General features: G+C 47.2%; 1 protein-coding gene across 6 annotated transcripts; it reads left to right on the top strand.

Moving 5' to 3' along the window:
- The first annotated feature begins 264 nt into the window (after positions 1-264).
- On the top strand, positions 265-23064 carry srpk1b (SRSF protein kinase 1b). 6 transcript variants are annotated; one of them, XM_035520415.1, is made up of 17 exons: positions 269-370; positions 1368-1422; positions 4310-4393; positions 14512-14630; positions 14761-14869; positions 15249-15336; positions 15617-15704; positions 16063-16169; positions 16505-16670; positions 17400-17425; positions 17644-17860; positions 18261-18701; positions 19610-19710; positions 19994-20101; positions 20665-20734; positions 21253-21345; positions 21652-23064. In XM_035520415.1, exons 1-17 carry the CDS (start codon positions 358-360, stop codon positions 21834-21836), a joined length of 2070 nt encoding a protein of 689 aa, XP_035376308.1. In that variant the 5' UTR covers positions 269-357; the 3' UTR covers positions 21837-23064. The 6 variants fall into 6 exon arrangements, with proteins under 6 accessions (XP_035376312.1, XP_035376308.1, XP_035376311.1 ...); XM_035520420.1 differs by lacking the exon at positions 269-370 and adding an exon at positions 968-1096; XM_035520419.1 differs by lacking the exon at positions 19994-20101 and having other exon boundaries at positions 265-370.
- The last annotated feature ends 62 nt before the right edge of the window (positions 23065-23126 follow it).

The raw sequence follows: 23126 nt of genomic DNA, 5'->3' as shown, positions 1-23126 counted from the left end.
AAGGGACTGATAGACGTTATCTAACGCCACAGTGGCGCGTCTCGGTACTGTTTGCCAGGAGATGGCGCCAAAAGATTAATAATAATAATGAAAGTTTATTTTATTCTAAAATCAGGAGATGAAGTACAAAATACTCATTAGATACATCGAACATGGTTGCTGTGTGTATTGTTCTGCTCATACATGATTTATTCCACGTCCGAAACAGTGATGTATATTTAAAATAATTGAAAAGACTGAGCAAAGGAAGGCGCTGGGTGCGGCTAACGGGAGTTTAGTTTGTGGAAGTTTTTACAGCACGACGCCTGCGCCGAAGTTGATGGTGCACACGCGGCCGAGCCGGCAATTCGCTGCAACATGGAAAAGAAAGGTGAGCATTTGGACAAACACGCGTGCAATCTTATCAAACAACGCTACGTCGGGTTTGTGGCAGGGCACAGAATAACGTTTGCAAAAGCAACGACGTCGGCTGTCTTGCGAGGATTAGTGAACAATAGTCCGTGCGTGTACTGTCCCGCTGGGTCCTGCACACACACACACACACACACACACACACACACACACACACAGGGCAGCGTGGACTGGCCAAGCTAAACGGCTATCGTAGCTGGGCAGCTACCCGTAAGCAAGTCGTTTACAGTCATAAGCAGGAAATAAGCTTGAAGGGTTGTAATATTGACGAAGTCAAACGATGTTGAGCGCGTCTTATACGGGGAAAAACGACCACGCGAACCAAACGAACGGCGAGCTAGCTTATCGGCTAAACCACTAGCTACTACACTCAAAAGCATCTGTTCGGCTGTGGTGGCACGATGCCCTGAAGATAAACTTTTCTCCGCGAACCCCTTTTCCCTGAAACAACTTTTAAGAGTGAACGGTCACGGCGTAACTCGCGCCGTTCTGATTCTGCCCACCGACGACGTCAGCGCGCGTGGCACACGGCGCGAGCTAATTGTGCTAGCTGGCCGTCTCGAGAGCGCGTCGGTTAGCTGGCTAAGCTAACGCTAACTGGAGCCAGCCAACCTTCACCGCTTCAGTCAGGTTTTCGGGCATCTTGGGAGTTTTCTAGTCAGCTGTTCGGCGTTCACGTAAAAATGTAATTCATTTGTCGTTTACCTTTTAATGTGCGTCGTGCAATAAGCATGTACCTTCGTCTGGTTAGTTGTCAAAATTGATAAAGTTGTCAATGCAGCTTAGCTGCTGTTGTATATCATCTTGCACGCTTGATAACTGGCTATAGCAAGATGATGAAATTAGTACTACATCCAAGTTAATCTCCCTGTTTAGCGAACGACGGTTTGAATTAGAAAAGTTAAGAAATAATGAATAATTGAAGTGGGTTTTTCTGTGTTCCCGTGCCTTGTTAGTGCTTGCGCTCCAAGCGAGGAAGAAAAGGAGTAAGCCGAAAAAGCCTGGCAAAAAGTAAGTAGTCTTCCCCGACGGCGACTGCTGTAGACCAGCTTTGAGCAGGTGTAATATCCCATAGCCGCAACACGCAGGTACACTGAAGCACACTTCAAACACCATTTCAAGTAGTAGAATCAAGAACTGTATATACAGTTTATGTTTCTAATAAATTTGTAACATGGCAAAACATGCATTAAATGGATTTTTATGAAGGCTTCTGCAAGTTATTTTGGATGCTGCTCACAAGGGGGGAGAGTCATATTTTTACTTCCATTCTTTCCCCAAAATGTATGTGTGTTGGCAGTTAGTTGTTAAGCAAACAATATGTTTGTAAGGAAATTGGGTTAACCATCCAGTGATTAAATACACATACTGGGAAGCCTCTTTCTTTCTCACATGTCTGAATAAAACCCTTGACGGTTGTATGTGTTGAACCTGAGTGTGTGTCGAGGTGCTGGAGTTCTTTGGGGTCTCTGTGCTCACTGCACACCTGTCTCCTACTGGATTGACCCAGTTGAAGGGTCAGCAAACCCCCCTGCCGATTATTGATGAAGCTGTTGTCTCAGTCAGGTGTTCTGTACTCTCGCTGCCACCATGCCACACACACATTCGTGCGACACACCCGTCGTTAATGTTTCTTCTCAAGCAGGGTTACTGAGTCCACTCCCAGTATTGTGTGTATGGGTTCACTTTTGTCACAGCTCCCTTTTAAATGACATGTGATTAGCCAGTGCTGGGTCTAATGTTTTTTTTCAGGGTTCGTTTGAAGCTGTCGTGGATTTGCGATTGTGCTAGTACTTTGAGTATGACAGCCAAAAATAGAGTAGCTGCACAACTTTGGATTCAGAGCCTGTGTGATGTGCTGCTCATGCACCACTAGTAGTGTGTGTATTTGTGTGTGTGTGCACATGGGGTGTGTGTGTGTGTGGGTACACATGTACGCAAATGTGTTGTTCGTTCTTGAGTTTGGAGTCTAGCCAGCAGATCCTCCACTCCTGTGTAGTCTTATGTTACACATTATGGTAGACACCAAGGCTAATGCCCTCATGTCATAGTCACTCTTCCACCCTCTCTTTGTCTGTATTTCTCACTCTGTGTATTAATAATAATAATAATAATAATAACATTATTATTATTATTATGGGTACTATTTGGATGCTATAATATTATTATTATTATTATTATTATTATTATAGCATCCAAATTCAGTTTATATAGTACTTTTCACAAATTCAAAGACACTTTTTACATTTAGGAGGAGGGGGAAAAAACTACGAAGAATAATAAGCAAAGAGGAAAGTTTTACACTGAATGTTAAAGGAAGACAGAGTAGAACAGTTAAAGAGATTGTGGCAGAGAGTTCTAAGGTTTTGGAGCAGTGGCACTGAAGGACTTGCCACCCATGGTTGTGAGTTGAGTAGACCAGAGTTGGAGGATATAAGGCTGCAAGAGGGACAGTGATGATGGATGAGCTCAGTGAAATGTGTCGGAGCATGACTGTGAAGACCTTTGAAAGTTGGAAGAAGGACTTGATACTTAACCTGGGAGATAAGTAACCAGTGCAGTTGCTGATGGATGTGTGATGTGTACAGTGTTTGGTGGATGGAAAGACTCTAGCTGTCAGGTTTTGGATGCGCTGAAGACGGTTGACCAGTTTAGCAGGGAGATCATAAATTAGAGAGTTACAGTAATCAATGTGGGGGGAAAAATTAAGGCATTTATCAACATTCTTGCATCTCTATCGCTAAGCACTGGTCGAAGGCACGCAATTTTGTGCAGGTGATAAAATGCAGGTGAGGGATGACTCAAGAGACAACCAAGGTTTTTAATAACTTGAGCTGACCTAATAGGAACATTATCAACAGTGAAGTTTGAGAAAGCAGAAAGTAGCAATTTAGACCATGTTAGGAAAATTTCGGTTTTATCAGCATTAAGTTTCAAGCAAGTATTATGCAGCCAGAGTTTTAGATCTATGATGCATAAACTCAGTGCCTGGGAAGATGCTGTAGGGGAAACGGTACTAATATAAATCTGAATGTTTTTGTGCATTTAGAGCCATGATTATGAATAAACTGAAAAAGAAAAACTAAAAAGAAGAGGTCCGAGGACAGATCCTTGGTGTACTCCTTAAAAAAGAGAGGCAGTGGATAATGTGTGTACCTGTAAATATAAATTGTTGTCTGACTAATTAATTGAGAGCTAAGACAGTAATACCAAGAGATGACAATCTAGAAATGATGTAATGTTGTAAAAAGCTGCTGTGGGATCAAGATGGACCAAAATGTTCTGGAAACTGAGGAGTTGAAAGCAGCAGATCATTTTCAGCTCTTAAGAGAGCAGACTCGGTAATGTGCAGCGTGAAAGCCAGACTGAAATGCTTCATACAGATTATTGCTTAACATCTTGAGGCTGTGAGGGTACAACTCTTTCCATGGCTTTGGCTAGGTAAGGGAGACTGGAGATGGGCTTGTAATAGGCCACTGAGGACGGAGCTAACCCAGACTTAAGTGGTGGTCTAACAGCGGCAATTTCGTCAGAGGGTGGAAGAGTACTTGAAGGAAAACATGAAATAATCGGAAGAGCTATAGGAGTGAAAATACAGACAAAAGCAATTGTAACTGGGTCAAGCTGACACAAAGAGGAAGATGACTTGGTAATGAAGTCAGAGAAAGTGGATAGTGGTTCAGTGGTAAAGACATAGAACTATCAGTAGGGACAATAGCCTGGAAAGAGAAGAGCAAATTATTATTGGCAAATGTTGGTACTTTTTGGTGTCGGCATGTGCCTCTCTTTCTTTTCTGTCTTTTCCTCTCTTTTGCACTCTGTCTCCTCTCTCCCCACACACACCAAGTTGGACTCGCGTCAGCAGGCAGTCCTAACATTTCAAATGTTTTCTGGCCAGCTCGGGTAAAGTACACTGCCATGTGAACAGCTGCTTCCGAGAAGACAGAAGTTCAGAACAGGGCCCCACTATGACTGTCAAAAGGTACAGCGAAGGCAATGGCCCAAAAAGCACCTTTACAAGACCCAGATTCCTTCACGTCGCACGTGTTTGTGTTGTACTAGTGGACTGCATACAAGATTAAGCCTCCCGCTTGAGTTATGCTTAATGTTTGGAGCATGTGTTGACACTGTTGGTTCTTGGTGCAGCATGTAACTTTTCTCATAGCCCACCACCCTTATATCTCTGACCTTGTTACTAAATGTTAGTTTGACCTACTTTTTACTTTTTGTTTTTTCAGATTTTGTTGCCAGGCTAGATTGTGTGGTACATATCAAATAAATAATAGCACTTTTGTTAATTAAACCACAGCATAGATTTTCGTCAGCTTTGGGGCTGGAGTGTATTTGGTCTTGCAGCGAACTGTAACAAATTGTGATAAATTTTTTAAGTTGCGTATTTTTGCCCAGCAGCCTGGGCTGTATGTGAAAGTGAAGTGAGGCTGAGTTCTAAAATGTAGGGCTCTGCTGGGAGTCAGCAGAATGCTGGTCCTGCAGAAAGCTTGTCAGCGTGTGGAGCGCAGCAACGCAACCCTGCTCAGCTCTCCCATCGCAGCACTGCCGCAGTCCGTCAGCTGGGTGCGTTTGCTTTCAGCACGTGTCGCGCGCTCGCGTGTCCTGTCCCCCTTCAGCGTGTAAGTGTGTCAGCCTGCGAAGCTCAGCCACCTACTGCCCACCCCCTCGGTTTCTCCAAACCAACTCCTCCTGCACTCCCCAAACCCCACCCCACACCACCCCCTTTTACATCCTTGTTCTTTGCCTCAGTGGTGCACAGTAGTGTCGAAGCGGTCACTGAGCAGACAGGCAGTCTCGTGTGCAGGGCGAGAGCGTAAGACAGAGAGAGAGAGAGAGAGAGAGAGAGAGAGAGAGAGAGAGAGAGAGAGAGACACAGAAACAAGTGATATAGGAGTGGAAGAGAAAGAGGAGGCTGAGCTCCATCTGCTCCGCCATGTGGCTCCTGGACTGGATCGTCTCCCTCAACACAGCTGTGGTGAAGCTGGCCAGCGGCCTGAGGTGCAAGTGAGTGGCCGTGTGTGTGTGTGTGTGTGTGTGTGAGAATGGAAAAAGAGCTCGGCTTGTGCTGCAGCTATGGGATTGTATCACTGACTATCGATGGGCTGGTTTATTTTTAATCAACTGGCAAACGCTGGCGGCCAAGAGGCTGGCTCGATTATGTGTGTGTCTCAATAAGCATACATGGTGTCTATGGGGCAAACCCTGAATATGCTGACTCGTCCATAGCGCTGTATCCTGTATTGGCTGTGTTCGGGATACTGTCCTGCATCACTCCCTGTGGGGCCAGAGTATGGAGTAGTGCACCCGGCTTGTCCTGCAGCCCTTTGTGGTCCCGATGGTGAAGACGGTCCATCAGTAGAACATGTCATCTGTGCTTTGGTTATGCACACGTGCAAGCTTTGGCTGCGCTCTGCAGGCAGGGCTCTGGTGTATCCACGCTGTACTGGGTTATGGGTGTCTGGAGAGATCATCGTAGCCTCATCACTCACCGAGTTACAGAGCTGGGAGACGCTCACTGCAGATGCCGCATTGTCCTGTACGCGAGAACGTTTCCTGGGGTTTCTGGCTGTTGTCTTACTGGAAGGCATAGCGCGTCGCTCAGTGTGACTGCGGCTCGATTGCAGGTAGCGAGTTTTAGTGAGAGAAGCTAGTTCAGGTTTGGGGCTCTGTTTCTCTGCAGATTCACGTCTCAGTCACAAGGAAGAAGTTCTAAAATTGTTCAGAAAGTAGGATTTGCCTCTGGGGAATGAATAGTTTTGACGTTTCTTATTGTCTGATGAATGTTCTCAGATCAGTATTTGGCATTTCACATGTGATTGTTGCAATCAGAAGTTCAGAACTTTCATAAAATAACAGCTTGTGCCTGGGTTTTGAAATGCCTGCATGTAGTTGGACTTGTTCTCTGGTTTACTGCTGCCACCACTGAACAGGACCAGGTGTGCCGGGTGAACAGAAGCACTGCGTCGTAGACCTGCCTCTCTCGCTTTCAGAATACATTACTAAATCATAAATGTGTATGTAGAGAACATACTGAGTAAACTAATTGGAATTTTTAAGTGGGTTAAACAAATGTATGAAAAAAATGTTACTGTTTACTGAAATCCTTGATTTAAGTTTTGGACTGAGTAGTTTACATTTTTAGATTGGCATTAATGTAGCATTAATATTCAAAGACTTGGTGAAGTGGTGATTTAAACCTGACTGCGGATAATATACACGTGTGCACAAATGCACACAGACTTGCCCTCGTTCTAACTGCCCCCCCCCCCCCCCCCATGCTATTATTGGTGACTCAGGTTGCATGCAAAGGCCCAACATTTACTGTACACAGGCCACTGCAGCAGCCTGGCATGTCCTGGAGTCCTGAGTCTGTTCCAGTGCATTTTGCTCCAGTGCACACACCTCACGATATGATGTCATGGCAGGTGTGAGGTGGGCTGAGTAAAGTGTGTGTGCGCGCGCATCTGTCTCCACTGTAGATCTCTGAGGGCGCCTGGCCCATCTACTTGAGTTTGCTTGACTTTGCCCCCAGGACCGATTTTAGGCTTGGTTGTGGGCGGGGCTTAGGGTTTGCTTACACACAGAATTCCATCCGAACCTTGGATCGATTGCGGAATTCCATACGCCACTTTTCTCACGCTAGTTTGCAAAATGTTAGCCACCAAGTTATTCTGCTTACCGCTTTTATTATTTTCCTTGGATTAAATTCAGTGGGCAGGTGGCACCCCTTTTGGCGGCATGTGAAAACAATGAGATGTGTGTTTTTCGCGATGCTGTCTGTACAAGCACAGTAAGCTTTATCCGTTCCTGTGGAAGTGTGGTTTTAGACGTATACCTATGGATCGTAGTGATGACTTGGGATTATCATATGAAGACTCTCAATGATGTACATTGCAGTCCTTTCCCTGCCATCTCACTTGAAAAGGGAAGTAATGAGATGTCAAAGCAGTCACATGACAAAACAAACCAATCACGCGGCGCTGGGAGTGGATAGCTTGCACACATGCAGTGGACCGCACCAGACCAGCAGTTTCAGAAGGACCAGAGATCAGTGCTCTGTGGCGATCCTGGCCTCCATAACAGCTTTTACACTTGACCAAACGTAATGAACTCTCAGCTCAGTGACAACACCCTAAAACAGTGTGGGGGGGAGGTTCTCCGTTTTGCCTCCAGTTAGAATTTCTCATATAACAATTTAGCAGCTGCCTCTAGTTTAAAAGGTGTATTGGTGTCTGTGGATTATGGATCCATTTTGTTGATGGTGCCCTACATTTTGCACAAATTTTCTGTTGCAGAGGTGGCTTTGCAGCCGCTGAGAAGCATTGAGAGTCACGTCTGTGATCCGTTTCTCTTCACTTGATTTGTCTCCATGCTTTAATGTGGGGTTGCAATATGGAGTGGGTTGCGATTCAGTTCAATATTATCTGTGCGTGCGCACACACACGCACACACACACACACACACTAACTCACTCACACTCTCTTGCTCTTGGCCTTTTGCTCACTCTCTCTCTCTAGCCATCCATTGCTCTTTCTCTCTCTCTACGTCTTGACAAGAATGCATTAGTCTCTATTTTATAAGCATGGAAACCAATAGATGACTTTCCTTTGACAGCTTGCCTGTCTTACAGTGAGTCAGCTCAAACACCCTTTGTGATGTTAGGTTTAGTCTACATTCTTTCTTCAAGAGGAATGGAAAGGAAGTGGGGAAGTATAAATGGCAAAGGAAAAGTAAGCCAGAAGCTGAGGGGGCTGCTCCAGGAGATGGTAGAGCAGTGAAGCGCACACCACGTCCAGAGAAGCACAGCTGCTTCATCATCAGACATGCAGGTGTGTCTGAAGATGAAACCAGCTTATGTGGTTCTAAAGTTCCGAGAGTGATTAGTTCTGTTTCTTTGAGTTTCTTAACTTCGTTGATGCCATAGCAACAGCTGCCAGTGCAAACGGGATCTGTCATTAAAGCAGCGTGTAGTAGCATTAAAATATCTTCCCACTGGAAAGGACGAATCTTTAAGTCTGATGGTCTGAGAGGGTTCAACCGAACGATCAGTAAACCTTGTCTTAGGTTCCCTAAGATGAGTAGATTTCTCGCAGGAAATACAACAGAGAACACCTGCAGTAATGTATGAGTAGTATTTGTGTGTGTGTGTGTGTGTGTGTGTGTGTGTGTGTGTGTGTGTGTGTGTGTGTGTGTGTGTGTGTGTGTGGTGAAGTAGAGGACATTTTGTACAGAGGTACATCAAGCAAACTTCTTGGAGGTGAAGCCAGTTTGTTAGAAAAACTAGGTGTTAAAATCATAACATTCATTCCATTGTGTTTGTGGGTTTTTTTTTATTATTTGTTTGTTTTTACCTGCAATGCAGTGCTGGGCTGCTCCAGCCAATGAGCATAGAGGGTTTGGAGAGATGGGGGCGGGCTGTCCATGCTGACGGCAGCAGAGAATGACGGCGAGAGAGAGAGAATGTGTGAGAGAGAAAAAGAAAGCGAATGTATGAAAGGGAGGGTGTTTGTAACAGAGAGGAGCATGTGTATGAGAGAGAGAGAGAGAGAGAGAGAGACACAGACACAGACTGGGGGAGGGGGAGGGAGAGTGCGCGTGCGAGCGTGCGTGAGCGAGCATTTGTGCTCCGCGCTCCGGCACCGTCTCAGCGTGCAGTGGCACTGTTGTGAGCTGGCGCCGCTCTCGTGTGCAGCCGCCGCCTCTGGTTCATGGCTCTGGTTCTCACGTGTGAGCCACAGCCGCCTCCGTCACCTCCGTCCCTCATGGGTATCCGAGCGTCCTGCAGGTAAGCGGGTACCCCCGCCACCTCCGACTGCCCTCCAGAGCTCTGGGGGTGAGCACGTAGCCAAGACGACTTTGTTGTTATTTTTGTTGTTTGTTTGTTTGCTGTTGTTCCAGCTAAGTGTCAGTGTTCAGGGTTTGGGGTTTTCCTTTGGGGGGTGCTGCGGGGAGGGTATTTAGAGGACGAGACCCCTGTGATGGAGGACAGCCAGGCGAGCAGGACCCCATCAACTACTTTTTAGGGGCTTGTTTGAAGTAACAGATCACGCCATGCGAGTCCTTCAGGTCTGCTCAGGAGCCGTGACGGAGGTGCAGCCGCGGCTTTGGGAACTGGCTTAAGATCGGAGTGGAGGGGCGGATAGGGGAGAAATGGAGGGGTGGAGGTAGAAGCTTCCCAAGCAGCAGACTCCTCCACTGCCTCTCTACCTTATTCTGTTTGTAGCAAGCTGCTGTAACAAGGCTGCTGAGTCTCTCTCTGTCGCTCTCAAATTCCTCTCTCCATCCATCTCTCTTTCTCTGTCTCCAACTCCCCTCTGTCTCGCTTCTTTCTTTCTGCCTCTCTGTGTTTCTTGATGCGTCTTGCCTACATGCATTCACCACAGTCAGGTGCAGTGCACTAGTGCTTCGTGTTATGCAAGCTGGTGTGAAACGTTGTTCAGCTTTCCACTACTCTGGGATCTCCTCTGCTCCTGCCTTCCTTACTGCATTGCAGTGGGAATGAGGGAAGAGTTGGCGTTTTCCTTTTTCTTTTTTTTTCTTTTCTTTTTTTTAAACAGCCTTTTCTTTTTAGTAATGTTTTTTTTTTTAATTTTTTTAAAGCAGCCAGTGAAGTTTGTGTTTGTGGCTGTCTTTAGCTGTGGTGTCTGACCTAAACACGTGCAAATCTGAGAACCGACTGTCATGGTGTGTGTTTCTGTACATGTGCGGGGCTGGGGGGGGGGTGTTGAACTTCAGAAAGTTGTGCTGTACATTAACCCTGCGTGTGCCAGAGTTTTGTCCTGCTCACGCATTCCTCTGCTCCGAGCACTTGACGGACGGACGGACAAGTGTGAGCGCCACTGTGCTGACTGCATCATAGACTGTCATAGCATTACAATGACCGCTCACAAGGCAACTCGAGGGAGTTGCCTCACTGGAAGCTGCCAACAAGCAACACTCACGTCCTTACTGTATCCTAAAACCAAAACAAAAGCCCACGTTCCTGGCCATGTTCCTCAGGTTCCTCTCTGGGCTGGTTTGCCAGCGAGCCCCGTGGCTTTGCCGCGTGCCTTCTGAAACCCCGGGTCTCTGCGGTTCCCGTCCGGATCGGGCCAGAGCGCAAGTGGTAGGGTTACTGAGTACTGGGCAGCTGCGGGGACACGACTCCGTTACGACTCCTCCTTCAGTGTCAGGCAGTGGTTCACCCATGTATGTGATGAAGAAAGCTTTTGCCTCGAAAGGCAAATGTGGGTTGTCTAACTTTTCTCTCTGAGGTGTTTTGTCTGGATCTGTCATTACTGAGACGCCACAAATTGTTTTTAAGTGCATTTAATCAGCTAAGGGATTAGCATTTAATAGGTTTCACCATATGTGAGAGTGTGTGTGTGTGTGTGTGTGTAACTGCAAGTGAGAGCGAGCGAGCTATAAACGTTGACATCGCTTTCTAAGGCAGGTTATGTAAGATGAGTGGTGCTTATTTTCCATGCAGTGTGTGGGGGTGAGTGGCAGTCCAGACTCATCATAATGAAATTCAAGGAATCTCGCCAATGCACAGAAGTGTCCGTTGTCCCCACCATAAACAGTAGAAAATGGGAACACCCACAGTGCCTTACCAGATGCTTGGCTTGCTCATCCCACCCCCCCATCCCCCCCCCCCCCCCGCGCACTAATGTTAACATTACGAGACAAAATGATGTAATTCCACTCCGCCCCACCGCCGCCCGAGTTCTTTCCCTGGAGCGTTTCTTGCAGGGAGCATGGCATCCATCCTAAGAACATACTGTTTTGGTATGAACAGAGATGATCTGCCTTGCTTGCGTGGGCTGCATGGACTCGCTGTCAGAGGGGAGAACAGATTTGAGCTTTGTGGTGGTTGGAGATGAGAGCGGCCAGTGCAGCAGGATGCTGTGGCCCAGCAGGCAGTTGTGGCTTCTCTTCTGCCTCATGTCGGGCTGCTGTGTTTATCTGTGGATTAGCGCTTGTCTTTGACTGCCACTGAATGGCGTTACTTCAATTCACCATTTCCTTGTCCTGGGTTGTAGTATCCCAGTCGCTAACATGTTTAGAGACTCGTTCATTAGCTTGCACAATGTTTTACATTGGTGACAAACTCAGTCATTCTGTGTCAGGACGGTACAGTGGTACCTGCCTTCCAGCTTTGCTTTGCTGTGAGTGGCCTGTTACAGGCTTTGATGAATAAACGGATCTCGGCATTAAGCAGCATGACGGATGCCTCGAGCAAAACTTTATGGATGGCACTTGTCTGAGAGGTGAAGTCTGACGCTTTCGATTGAGGAGCATGAAGGTGAACTTTTGGCTGTGTTGCATTTGTTTGTTTCGCTGTTAATTGATCTTCTCTATGACTAAGCTTGGAATTGCCTTCGGTGGAGATCTTTTGTTCCGCGTCCCCCCCCGGACCTGCTGAGGATTTGAGCCTGTAGCACTTGAGCTTCCGACGTGTTGGTTTTTAAAACCCTGCGAAGGTGCAGAAACGAGATGTGCTGTCTTGCACAGGGACGCCAGAAACGGAGCCTGCATGGATTACGCACAGGTCTTCACTGATGAGACCCTCACCGTTGCCGTGTTTTGTCATCGTAGAGGCGGTGGGCTGTGTTTGGCATTTGTTATTTAATCATGCTCTCTGCCTAAGGCACTTTCTCAGTCCTTTCTAATAGTCCCCTTTATAACGCTATTTTCTGTGCTCACTGCATCTATACAAATTAAATTTAAAAAAAGAATGGCATCTTCATTTTATTTGTAGACTGACCACTTTGAAGGTTATGATTGTATAATCATTGCAGGTTTTTTTTGCGCAAGGTAGATGTTCTTATTCTGAAGGTGATATATTCCCGTAAAGGCTAAATTCATGGCAACCTCATTTAAAGCAGTCAGCTGTCTTTCAGTGCATGCTTTGAAATGCAGTACAAATTCTTCTCCACACTAGCTGCTAGATATTAGTATGAGTGAATGCTGCAGAATTAGAGAAACTATCTATTCGCTGTTTTTCAGTAGCAGAAACTGCAGCCTGATACCAGAGATTTGAAAGAATCTCTTTGCAAAAATCCCAACAAATGTTGCCATTGTGTCTGAATTAAGCAAAGGGAGGACTTAACTGCTAGGAATGAACATGTTGAAGTGAGATGCACGGTCTGGTTACTGGTCCAGCTGTCTGTAGTAGAGCAGCTATGGTTCTAGTAACACCAAGGTCATGGGTTCGGTTCCTATGGAGCACATGTACCATCATAGTGATGAATATGCAAATAGCTTTGGCCAGGAGTCTTCCAAATGACTGAAACCCAACTGTAGCTTCATGGTCTATGTGCTAGATCGTTTCCTACTTCAGACAGGAAGACAAGAAAAAACCTTTGAAATCGTAATGGATTAGATTGCTAAGAATTGCTTGTGAATTCACATAACTGCTAACTAACCAGTTTTGATGTCCTTCAGAGTCTTTCAGTTGTTTGTTTCTTGTCTTTAAAGATCACGAATCATTATTGACTGACGTGGAGTACAGATCTTAATCTAACAGAAAACAGCTTCTTACTGAAATAGCAACATTAAACCCAGTGTCCCAGGGGGAAATGAAATGCCCCTTTGTGATATTTCAGTTAAAGTGGGGGATGTGAGTATCTCTGTACAGTACAGATGTAGCCACGCCTCCATAAAACCAAAATTGCACAAAGTCTGGGAAGTAATACATTGTGCCACCTGTTATCAAAAGTTTCAGTTTCTCTAGAACTTACCAAAGACATGATTATTTAATTTTAATATTTTCTTAGTGGACCAAACAGTTGATTATAAGACTAAATTCCTGGTATGCTTTAAGAGGTTCCACTTTGATAGCCAGAACAGTGACCCAAATCCTATAAATTCTTTCTCCTTGAGGCATTGTTTCAGGGAATGCAAACACTGACTTGTTTTACTGGACGTCAATCCAAAACAAACAGCTTTTACCTAAAAAAACAGCATCAGCCTCAGGTTTTTCGGACAAAGGTTTGCTCATGCCAGCAAGCGAAGCCTACCAACTGTTCCCTCTTCTCAGCAGCGTGCTTCCAGAGTCTCTCCCCACGGCCCCCTTGCGGAAACCGTCCGTGAGTACAGTACAGCAGGATTGTGGGGAATGTTGAACACAACTGCCCCGGCGAAGCTTTGGCTTCGTAACTGGGTGACGACCTCTCGACGTGCGGGCGCAGGAGGGCGAGGCTCGTCCTCGTCTTGTGGCCTCCCGCCTCGTCTCACAGCGCGTTCTCGTCGGACGTGGCCAGGGTTCTTTGAGCAAAAGCAGGATTAGAGGATAACGGGCTCCTTGTGCAGCTCGGAGGAGGATGAGAGGAGCGTGCAGTGTGCAGCCGGAGATAACGACCACATGTGTGAGTCATTCCAAAACTTCAGTGAGGTACCATTGATCTTTCGTATGCAGTTGGTCAGGCGTGTGAGCCATAATCACGCTGTTTTCCGCATAGTTCAGTATGAGATAACTAGGTGCACCGATAACAAGTCAGATTCGCCGTAACGGTACATTTACACTCCAGTGAAGTGAAACGCTTGTCACCAAGCAAGCAACTTCATCGGTCCACAGCAAGTGTGTGTGTGTGTGTGTGTGCGCGCGCATGTGTGGAGTTGTAGGCAAATCCTGTGTCCCATATAAAGCCAGGTCTCTGCATTTGTGCAGAGTCGTGTTGAGAAGTACAGGAAAACCTGACACACCAGTGATAATCCCCATCCACACAGCACAGATTTAAGCCTGTAGCATGACGGAATACGCTGTAGAGCCAATTGGCTGTTGTCCAGTGAAGTTTTCTTGTCATTTGCATAGAGTTGAGAAAAGCTCAACTTTTCAGTGCTCTCTTTGCTTGTTTCACAGTGCGCTCACTCCCATAATGCTTTTCTTCCCAACTGCCGCCTGTCTTCACAGAAATTACTAACGGCTGAACCGAAAATGGGCTGGGATAGCTGTTGTTTTTAATGTGGTGAAACCCGCTGGAAACCCGGCTTGAGCTGCATGCAAGTTCTCTCCGAGCTCTGCTCCTAACGAACTCTGATTGCCTGTTGGTCAGGACGTGGCTGCTGGGGTCGCTGCGGTAATGATGTGCGCTCTCCGCCCTGCAGGACCGAGCCCCACCCACGGGGCACCACCCAGCCGCTGGATTCCACTCTGCAGGAGCAGGAGGAGGAGATCCTAGGCTCGGACGACGAGGAGCAAGAGGACCCCAACGACTACTGCAAGGGTAATGGGGCGAGGAGGAGGAAGAGTGTGGAGACACCTGATCCTTCAGACACCAGGCCATGTTAGATGCACTGTATAAGACACAGAGGTGGGCTTCTCAGTAGTTATGATTTCATGGTGATCTTCTGCAGGCGGTTATCACCATGTGAAGATTGGTGATCTGTTCAATGGGCGCTACCACGTGATCCGCAAGCTGGGTTGGGGTCATTTCTCCACTGTGTGGCTTTCATGGGACATCCAGTGAGTTCTAATTCCATTTGTGAGGATCTGCTGGTTACTCTGGTCTCTTTCGGTCAGATCCGTTTGCACCAAAGGACTGTTTTTGTTTAGTTTTTTCTCCCCCTGTACACTCTTAGTCTCTGCATACATTAAAAAAACCAAACATTTTTATTACACACAACTAACTTTTATCCTGTTGTACTGATGGCAGTTTACAGTGCCTTCATTTATGTCTATGTAAAGTAGCTAACGTACGTTTTAGGAATTCTTTATGAAGTACGCAAGTACTTCATAAAGTCTAAGGAGACCCCTTACACCAAGGGGATACCTTATTTTAATAGTTGGACAGTGAGTATGGACTTAATTAATAAAACTATGGCCGCCTGTGTATGTGTATTAGAGCAAAGCGCTTTGTGGCTATGAAGGTGGTGAAGAGTGCAGAGCACTACACTGAAACAGCCCTGGACGAGATCAAACTCCTGCGTGCGGTGAGCAGCTTCCAACACCCTTGCTGCCATGGTGATCGTTGTGATGAATCACTGTGTTACATGCCTTTTGCGTCAGCACATTTCTAGAAAATATTCCACTCAGGTTTGGAAGTAATAAATGATTTTTTTTTCCCCCCCTCCCCACATAACTGAAGGGAGGCAATTTCCTCTGAATAGAAAAGCTCAACATTTAAGATGTAATAAAAAGGAAATTGTGTTAGTGTTTCGTGACTTGAAAGCTGTCTGAGAAATGTCTGAACTTCCTGTTGGCCTCGGTTAGGTGCGAAATTCCGACCCCAACGATCCCAGCAGAGAGAAAGTGGTGCAGTTGCTCGATGACTTTAAAATTTCAGGCGTCAATGGTACTCGTATCCTTTGATTTGCATATATGACGACGCTTGCATATTAAGTGCGCTTGTAAGTCATCTTGCACAGATGCTGCACTCGCCCATCATTTGCATAGGAAACACACACTACGAGAAAACGGCTGTGGTGTTTGTATTTTTGTTTTTATTTGTTGATTTTGAGTGTTTTGCATGCAGCATCTGCTCAATCAAGCCACTATTACGGCAGTGTTTCCAGAGACATGCTACCACACCAGTGTACCACTCTTTTGTGCGAGATAAGAAATCTACTTTATCGTTTAAAGTATTGTTGTCGCCGCCCCTTTCCTGGCGCTCAACGCTGTTTGTCTGACCTTCTGACCTTGACTCTGGCCACTCCCAGATGTGTGCATGGTGTTTGAGGTCCTCGGTCACCACCTGCTCAAGTGGATCATCAAGTCCAATTACCAGGGTTTGCCCCTCCCCTGCGTTAAAAGCATCATCCGTCAGGTACTGAGCTCTCACACCTCACGTCCCGTAACGCAGCGGTACGGTTTGGAGAGCCACCTCGTCATAGCCTGTAAAGACTCCTCATAGCACTGGTCACTTAGGCCTTTGGAGAGCAGTGATTAGAGCATTTCAGTATGACAGTACAGATACGCACTGGTGTGAAAAATCCCACCCCCCCACCTCCATATACAATATTTGATGTTTTGGCCTGCAGTGTATTTGACATCATTTACACGAAGGCTTTAGCTTCATAACTACTGACTCTGTTGACTATGGAGTGTAAGGGTCTTTTGCAGAGAACAGGTTCCGATTTAGGTTCAACCTTTCTCCTGTAGGTTTTGCAAGGCTTGGACTACCTGCACACCAAGTGCAAGATCATCCACACAGATATAAAGCCGGAGAATATCCTGATGAGCGTCAACGACTCGTACGTCAGGAGGCTGGCGGCAGAGGCGACTGAGTGGCAGAGGTCCGGAGCCCCGCCCCCTTCCGGCTCTGCAGGTGACGCCCACTCGCATGTATTTGCCGGCAGTGCCCTGCGTCCTGCTTTCGAGGCTCCAGGGCCCTGCTGAGCTTGGCTCCAACCCTACTGCAACACCTCCAGTGGGGCAAAAGGTGTCATAGTGTGCTATTGAAGGCAGGTGGGTGAGGTCTCGCTTGCTGGAAGCTGAGCCTTCAGGAGCAGAGCTGGGCTGTCCTGTAATTTTTTTTTTTTTCGTTTTCATTTCCCTTTGTTAATTATTTTTTATAGTCAGCTTGTACGTACGTGTTTGTGTTGCCCTTCACAATGGGCTCGGGGCACCTGCGGAGCTACGTTTGTGAGATCGTTACTGTGCCGGCTAAGGAGTTCAGACAAACTCCCCACTGTGCCAGCATTTTGATACGTTGTTTTAATCAGCGAAAATACCTCATCACGCCTCTGTGGAGAGAACCAGCCAAACCACCCAAACATTAAATTCGAGTGTGCACATCTAAAAAAAGGAAGCTGTGAGTCATTTGGTTGGCTTTAGAAATAAACATGTCCCCCAGACAAGTGCATGATAATGAGTCCCAGTGGTCTGAATCTCTGCAAAGAGCTACAGTGAAGTAGCTTTCGAGCTTTTTCAAGGCTGCCTCTCAACATGCTAATCACTATAACAGCACTTTGTGTTTGTTTTGTCTGACCGCATGGTGCTAAGCTGAAACTGATAGCTGGATTTTTTTTTTCTTTTTCTCTCCCTTATTTTACAGTAAGCACGGCTCCGGTCCCTAAGCAGGTAGGATTGGTCCATTTTCAATTTTAATTCCTTCTTTATTTTTGTTATTTGTGACTTGGGTTTGATTTTCTGCTGGAAATGCTCGATGGGCTAGGAGGTTTGGCTGTAGCAGAAGGGTCTTGCATGCATCAGAGGACAGTTTGTGCTGCTGTGTACCTGGTTGCCGTTACGTAACGAGCGGAGGTGCTCTCACTCACCCCCCCCCCTCCCCCAACCAGGCAGCGAAGATGTCGAAGAACAAGCGAAAGAAGCTGAAAAAGAAACAGAGGAGGCAGGCGGAGCTGCTGGAGAAACGTGTCTTGGACATGGAGGGGCTGGAGAGAGCCAACAAGGGGGCGGAGGACGAGGAAGACGAGGACACAGAAACCCCAGACAGCACGCCGTCGGCTCCCAGTAGTCAGACCCTGCAGGAGATCCCAGCTGAGACCGCCCTGGGTGCGTGGGGGAGTAGAGAGGGAGAGAGCAGGTGCAGAACGGAAGTTAGCACAGAAAGCATTCAAGTAGCGCGTGCTGCTAATGAAGTCTTTGTGGTGCTATTGACGTGACGGTGACATCTTGGGACGTCTGGCTTGGATGACAGAAATAGCACTGCAGCACGCAGCTGCACCTGAAACCTGTTCAGCTGTGAAGTTATTCAGCCTGGTGACTCACAGCTGGCACGAACAAACCCCATGCATCATTTGTGTTGTATTTTCACATTAGTAGCAACTACTACATATTTAAGTGGGTTACTTTAGAAAAAGGGCATGTCTAATATATAGAAATTGGTTTCTGATATACTTATTGGCTCGCAGCCAGAGTAATGCGATCAATGCTTGACTCATGCTTAATGCAGATGGCGCTCCAGAAGGCTGGCCTCAGCACAGAGAATGTGCCATGGATGGCAGCTGCCTCAGCCACAGCAAGGCCCCCGATGACGAGAGAGCCCCCGACTCTCAGCAGCAGGCGACGAGCGAGACCCCCACCAACCCTTATGACAGCGGCGCTGAGGGCTTGGACCCGCATCCCGTTAACCCTTACCCAGCATGCAATGGCACGGCACAGGGCGGGCCCGACTGCCCCGCCCCCACCGCAGATGGTAATGGACCTTCGCGTTGTGATGTGCTTGAGTCGCAGGGCCCCATGGTACAGCAGGAGCGGGCTGCACAGGAAGGGGAGGGCCCCACGGCGAAGCTGGGCCCCGCAACGCAGGAGCCCCTCAACGAGGAGGCGGTCCCTACCATGGAGCTGGACCCAAGCTTGCACGCAGGCGCAGAGAAGGAGAGTTTGAAGGACGGTCAGTGAGGAGACCAGTGGGAGGAAGCCCCCTGACCCCCATCTTGCCTTGTGTGCTCCGTACTAACCTCCGCCTCTCTCCTGGTCTGTGTTGTGTGTCTACACCCCCCCCCCCCCAATGGAGAAGGCCTCCAGGTTTTCTAACTGTCCTTGGGTCTCGTGGGTTTTCTAACACACTTCTAACCGATTCCTTGTTTTCTGTTTGTGGATTTGTATTGCACTTTTGTTTTGTCTATTTGTGGTGTGCTCGCAAATCATTCAAAGGGGTAAATTAAACAAACCTGCCTTCTCAGGAGTGGGTCTACATGGTTAGAAATCAGCTCTGTTGTACTTAGGCCAATGCCAGAAATCATCTCGTCATTGTTGGGGATTGGACGTGCTTCACTCTCCTGCTTGAACGAAATAATGCAGCCTTTACTGGCCTTGTAATTGATATTTATTAATATGGGTGTTAATTATGTTGAATGCGTCACAACATTCATCAGCACGTTTCAAGATCAATATCTTCTACCTGTCAGTGTAGTTAATTAATTAGTCATTGTGCTGTCTCATTTATGCCCAGGGATTAGACGTGCTATCCTTGCTTGACCCCTTTTAAATCTAATTAGAAACTGGGAACCAATTCCTAATAGTCTTGTAGAAAAGAACTTGTCCTATCGCCGATCTCTCATACGTGTGCTTTGCTGAGTCTGCCGATTCTGCAGTGCCCGAGTCCTAGACGGCCAAGGTATCTGATGCCTTATCGTGGCCCTTCGCTGATCCGTGTCATGATTGGCAGGAAATTTCGCACCAAAAACTCCCCATCTGATTTTAAACTGCGGACTGTCCCGCAGTCCTTCTGTGGGTGCGTGTAGTGCGGCACTGATCGTAACTGTGCCTCTGCCCTCTCCTGTATGTGCTGTCCTACAGCGAAACTAGCAGCAGGGAACCTGTTGGTCAACCCCCTGGAACCACTGAACGCAGACAAGATCCAAGTCAAGATCGCTGACCTGGGCAACGCCTGCTGGGTGGTAAGTGGGGCAGCCAACAGTGTTCCTCCTGCAAGACCCTGTTCTCCAGTCACTCCTTTAGAACCTTTAAGACCCCCTCCCCCTGCTTGAGGGTCTGTGTCTGTCTCTCAGTAGTACCTACAGCACATTGGTTTTGTTTAAGGTTTTTTCTCTCACACTCACTCTAACTCTTACACACCCACTCTCACACACTCGCTGTCTGTAACCCTCTCTAACTCACTCTCACACTTTCCCTTTCTAACTCTCATTTCCTCCCTCGCTCTGCCCTCTCGACTGTGTTCAGCACAAACACTTCACAGATGATATTCAGACACGACAGTACCGCTCTCTGGAGGTGCTGATTGGAGCAGGTTATGGCACGCCCGCAGACATCTGGAGCACAGCATGCATGGTGGGCACAGCACACAACCCCCCCCCCCCCGCCGCACATTATACACACACAATCACAACCTTCAAAAACCCCCCCCCCCCCCCCCCCCAAAAAAAACCCCACCATTTCCAGTCAGAGTGCAACAGTAACGTTATTTCAGTTAGCATTGTTGTTGTTGTTGTTGTTATTGTAGTTCAACAGGGGCCTCGTGCGGCCTCGGCCCACGCTGCCAGTCTGCCTCGACTCGGTGCCCTGACTCAGCACTTTCCCTTGAACAGTAACAGGCGTCCCTTAGAGGGAGCCGAGTCCCCCGGCCCCGTCTGCATTTCAAACCCACTCCAGATAACAATGGAGAGAAAACAATGTCACAACCTCGACGGGGCGGACAGCGAAGGGCACAGAGAGCAGGCTGAACGTCAGCTCGCTGCCTACCAGCGCATACACACACACGCGCGCGCGCACGCACAATCGCATCATGCTGTCAAACGTGTATTTTTTTACTTGTATGCATAGTCACGTGTTTTTATACTGTAATACATGTGAACATAGAGACTGACTGGTAGTTTGGTCGTGCGTGTCTCCAGGCATTTGAGTTGGCGACAGGCGATTACCTTTTTGAACCGCATTCTGGAGAGGATTATTCCAGAGATGAAGGTAATTTAACCCTTTACATTGTTCTGCCTGCTATGCCCCTGCTCCTTTCCTCGGTGTCGCTGTAGTTAAAATGGCAGAGGCCCTTCCTTTCCTTCACTTCAGTAGTGAACATATAACCCAGAAAACCTGGCAGGCAAGCCAGCTCTGATCCCCTCTCGCTGCTCAGCCCCAACTGCACGGTCCACGCTCGTTTGTCATCCCTGACCCAGTCCTGTCCGTGCGAACACGTTCCTGGGTCGGGCGCTGGGTTCCTCCCAGCTGTGGAGCAGCCTGCAATGGTGGCAGAGCGCCGTTAAATATTAAACCATGTTGTGCTCATTAATTAACACTTAGGCGAGAGTCATGCAAGTTTAATAAGGGCACTTAATGCATAAACCCGTGGGCCTGTGAAGCCTTTATGCTGTGTGTGCTTGTTGTTAGGGACAACACGTGCACGTGTGTGCGCATGCGTTAGATTTATTAGAAAGGCTAAAATATCTGCATCATAATCATTATTTTTGTCTCCCTCTCATGAACAGATCACATTGCACTGATAATTGAACTTCTGGGAAAAGTTCCACGCAAGCTTATTGTGAACGGCAAATATTCCAAGGAGTTCTTCACCAAGAAAGGTGAGCCCAACTCCTGCCCTGTCTTCACCTGCATATAGCTCTAATAGCCCAGCTAATAGCTGCTTCACCTGCACGGTGTAGGTGTGTGATGTGTGTGGCTAATGATTTATGAATGGGCTCTGCGATGCCAGTCTGTCCTCTTTGTTGTGTGAGTGCACCCGTATGTAAGCGTGCAATATCCAACTGTCCAAGTGCGTGCCAGCTGCTAATTAGCTGCTAACTCTTCTCTGGTTGTGCATGCATGTGTGTGCGCGCATGTATTTGTGTGTGTGTACCTGTGTATGTGCGTATGCGTCCTGGCCCCAGGCGAGCTGAGACACATCACCAAGCTGAAGCCGTGGGGTCTGATGGACGTCCTGGTGGAGAAGTACGAATGGACGCAGGACGAGGCCCAGAGCTTCACCAGCTTTCTCCTCCCCATGCTTGACCTGATCCCCGAGAAACGTGCTACAGCTGCCGAGTGCCTCCGCCACGCCTGGATCGCCCCCTAGTGGCCAAAAGCCTCCAGCACAACTCGTACACATATGTGCGCGCACGCATGCACACACACACACACACACACACACAATCTCACAATTTCTGTAATGACCTGGTCAGACTTTGAGCTCACTCTCATAGGTACCTTTGTTAGAGACTGCCAACCCTAGCTGCAGAGTCTGGTGACGTGGCACATCCCGGCTAGTTGAAATGTGAGCAATTCAAACGCACCAATCTATCTATTTATTTCTCGTGTCCCTTTTCCATGTGCTGGGTGTAACTCGAGTTAACCCGCTGTTTCAATCGATTGCTTTCTCTCTCTTTCTTCTCTGTGTACCAGTAGTAAGTGTCTAACCAGATGTTGATTTGTTGGAAAGGTCTCTTGGCATAAAAGTGGTCTCTTCCTTTTTGATTTGTTTCAAACGCTCATGCTCAGATGGCAGTACTGAAGGATGCAGGGACCTTGTGATTGCTCTGTGCTCTTTTTCCAGAAAGAGTTATTAAACCACTGCCTTCTTTGAATATGTTTTGCTCAATTCAAGGCAGGTAGGCAGGTTGTCAGACATGTGAATGATAAAAGCCTTCAGAGATGGCACGGCAATTTACTGGACATTTATAAGAGCTCCAAGAACCTGAACTGCTAGTTTACTGACAGACGAACTGTTGCTCAGCACAAGGAAAAAAAAAAATCCATTTCATTGTTAACAGCATAATGTGGACTAAGTGTTTATCATAGAAATTCTATGGCATTTTCACCGAAGACAGACAGTTAAATCTTTAGATCTCACATTTTGTATATAATTGTTACAAAGTTGGCTCTTTTCTTTGCACACAGTGTCCGAATTGTACAGTTTTAAGGAAACTTGCTTTGCATTTTCTGCCAAGGCTTTGTTGAATGGCTAGAGGGCGACGTGTGAGTAACCCAAGGAAAAATGAAATGTGCTTCTGTGAATTCGTGAGATGTTTTCTGCTGATCTTGCTTGAGGCAGAATCAGTTTGGCTCTTTTTTAACGTCTAAATGAGGGCAGAGGGAGTCGTTTGTACTGTGAAGGGCCCTGGCCTCTGGTTGCTCTTTTGTATGAGACACTTTCACCTTTGACCTTTTCCAGTCCCCACAAGCACAGTTCTTCTTCTCTTTTCAGCTTTCTCTTTTTCACAGATGCTCTGCTGTTGTTACTGCTGAACTAAAACCATTTCTGTAATTATTCTGTAATTATTATGAATAAAGGTTTTGAAAAGGTGCATCACTTGTGGCGCTTATTTTTTTATCGTTATTTGCTGGCAGCCCACTCAGTTAGCCCATG

This window comes from Electrophorus electricus, chromosome 20 (assembly GCF_013358815.1).
Source record: "Electrophorus electricus isolate fEleEle1 chromosome 20, fEleEle1.pri, whole genome shotgun sequence".
NCBI lineage: Eukaryota > Metazoa > Chordata > Actinopteri > Gymnotiformes > Gymnotidae > Electrophorus > Electrophorus electricus.
This window is presented reverse-complemented; position numbering and strand designations above follow the sequence as displayed.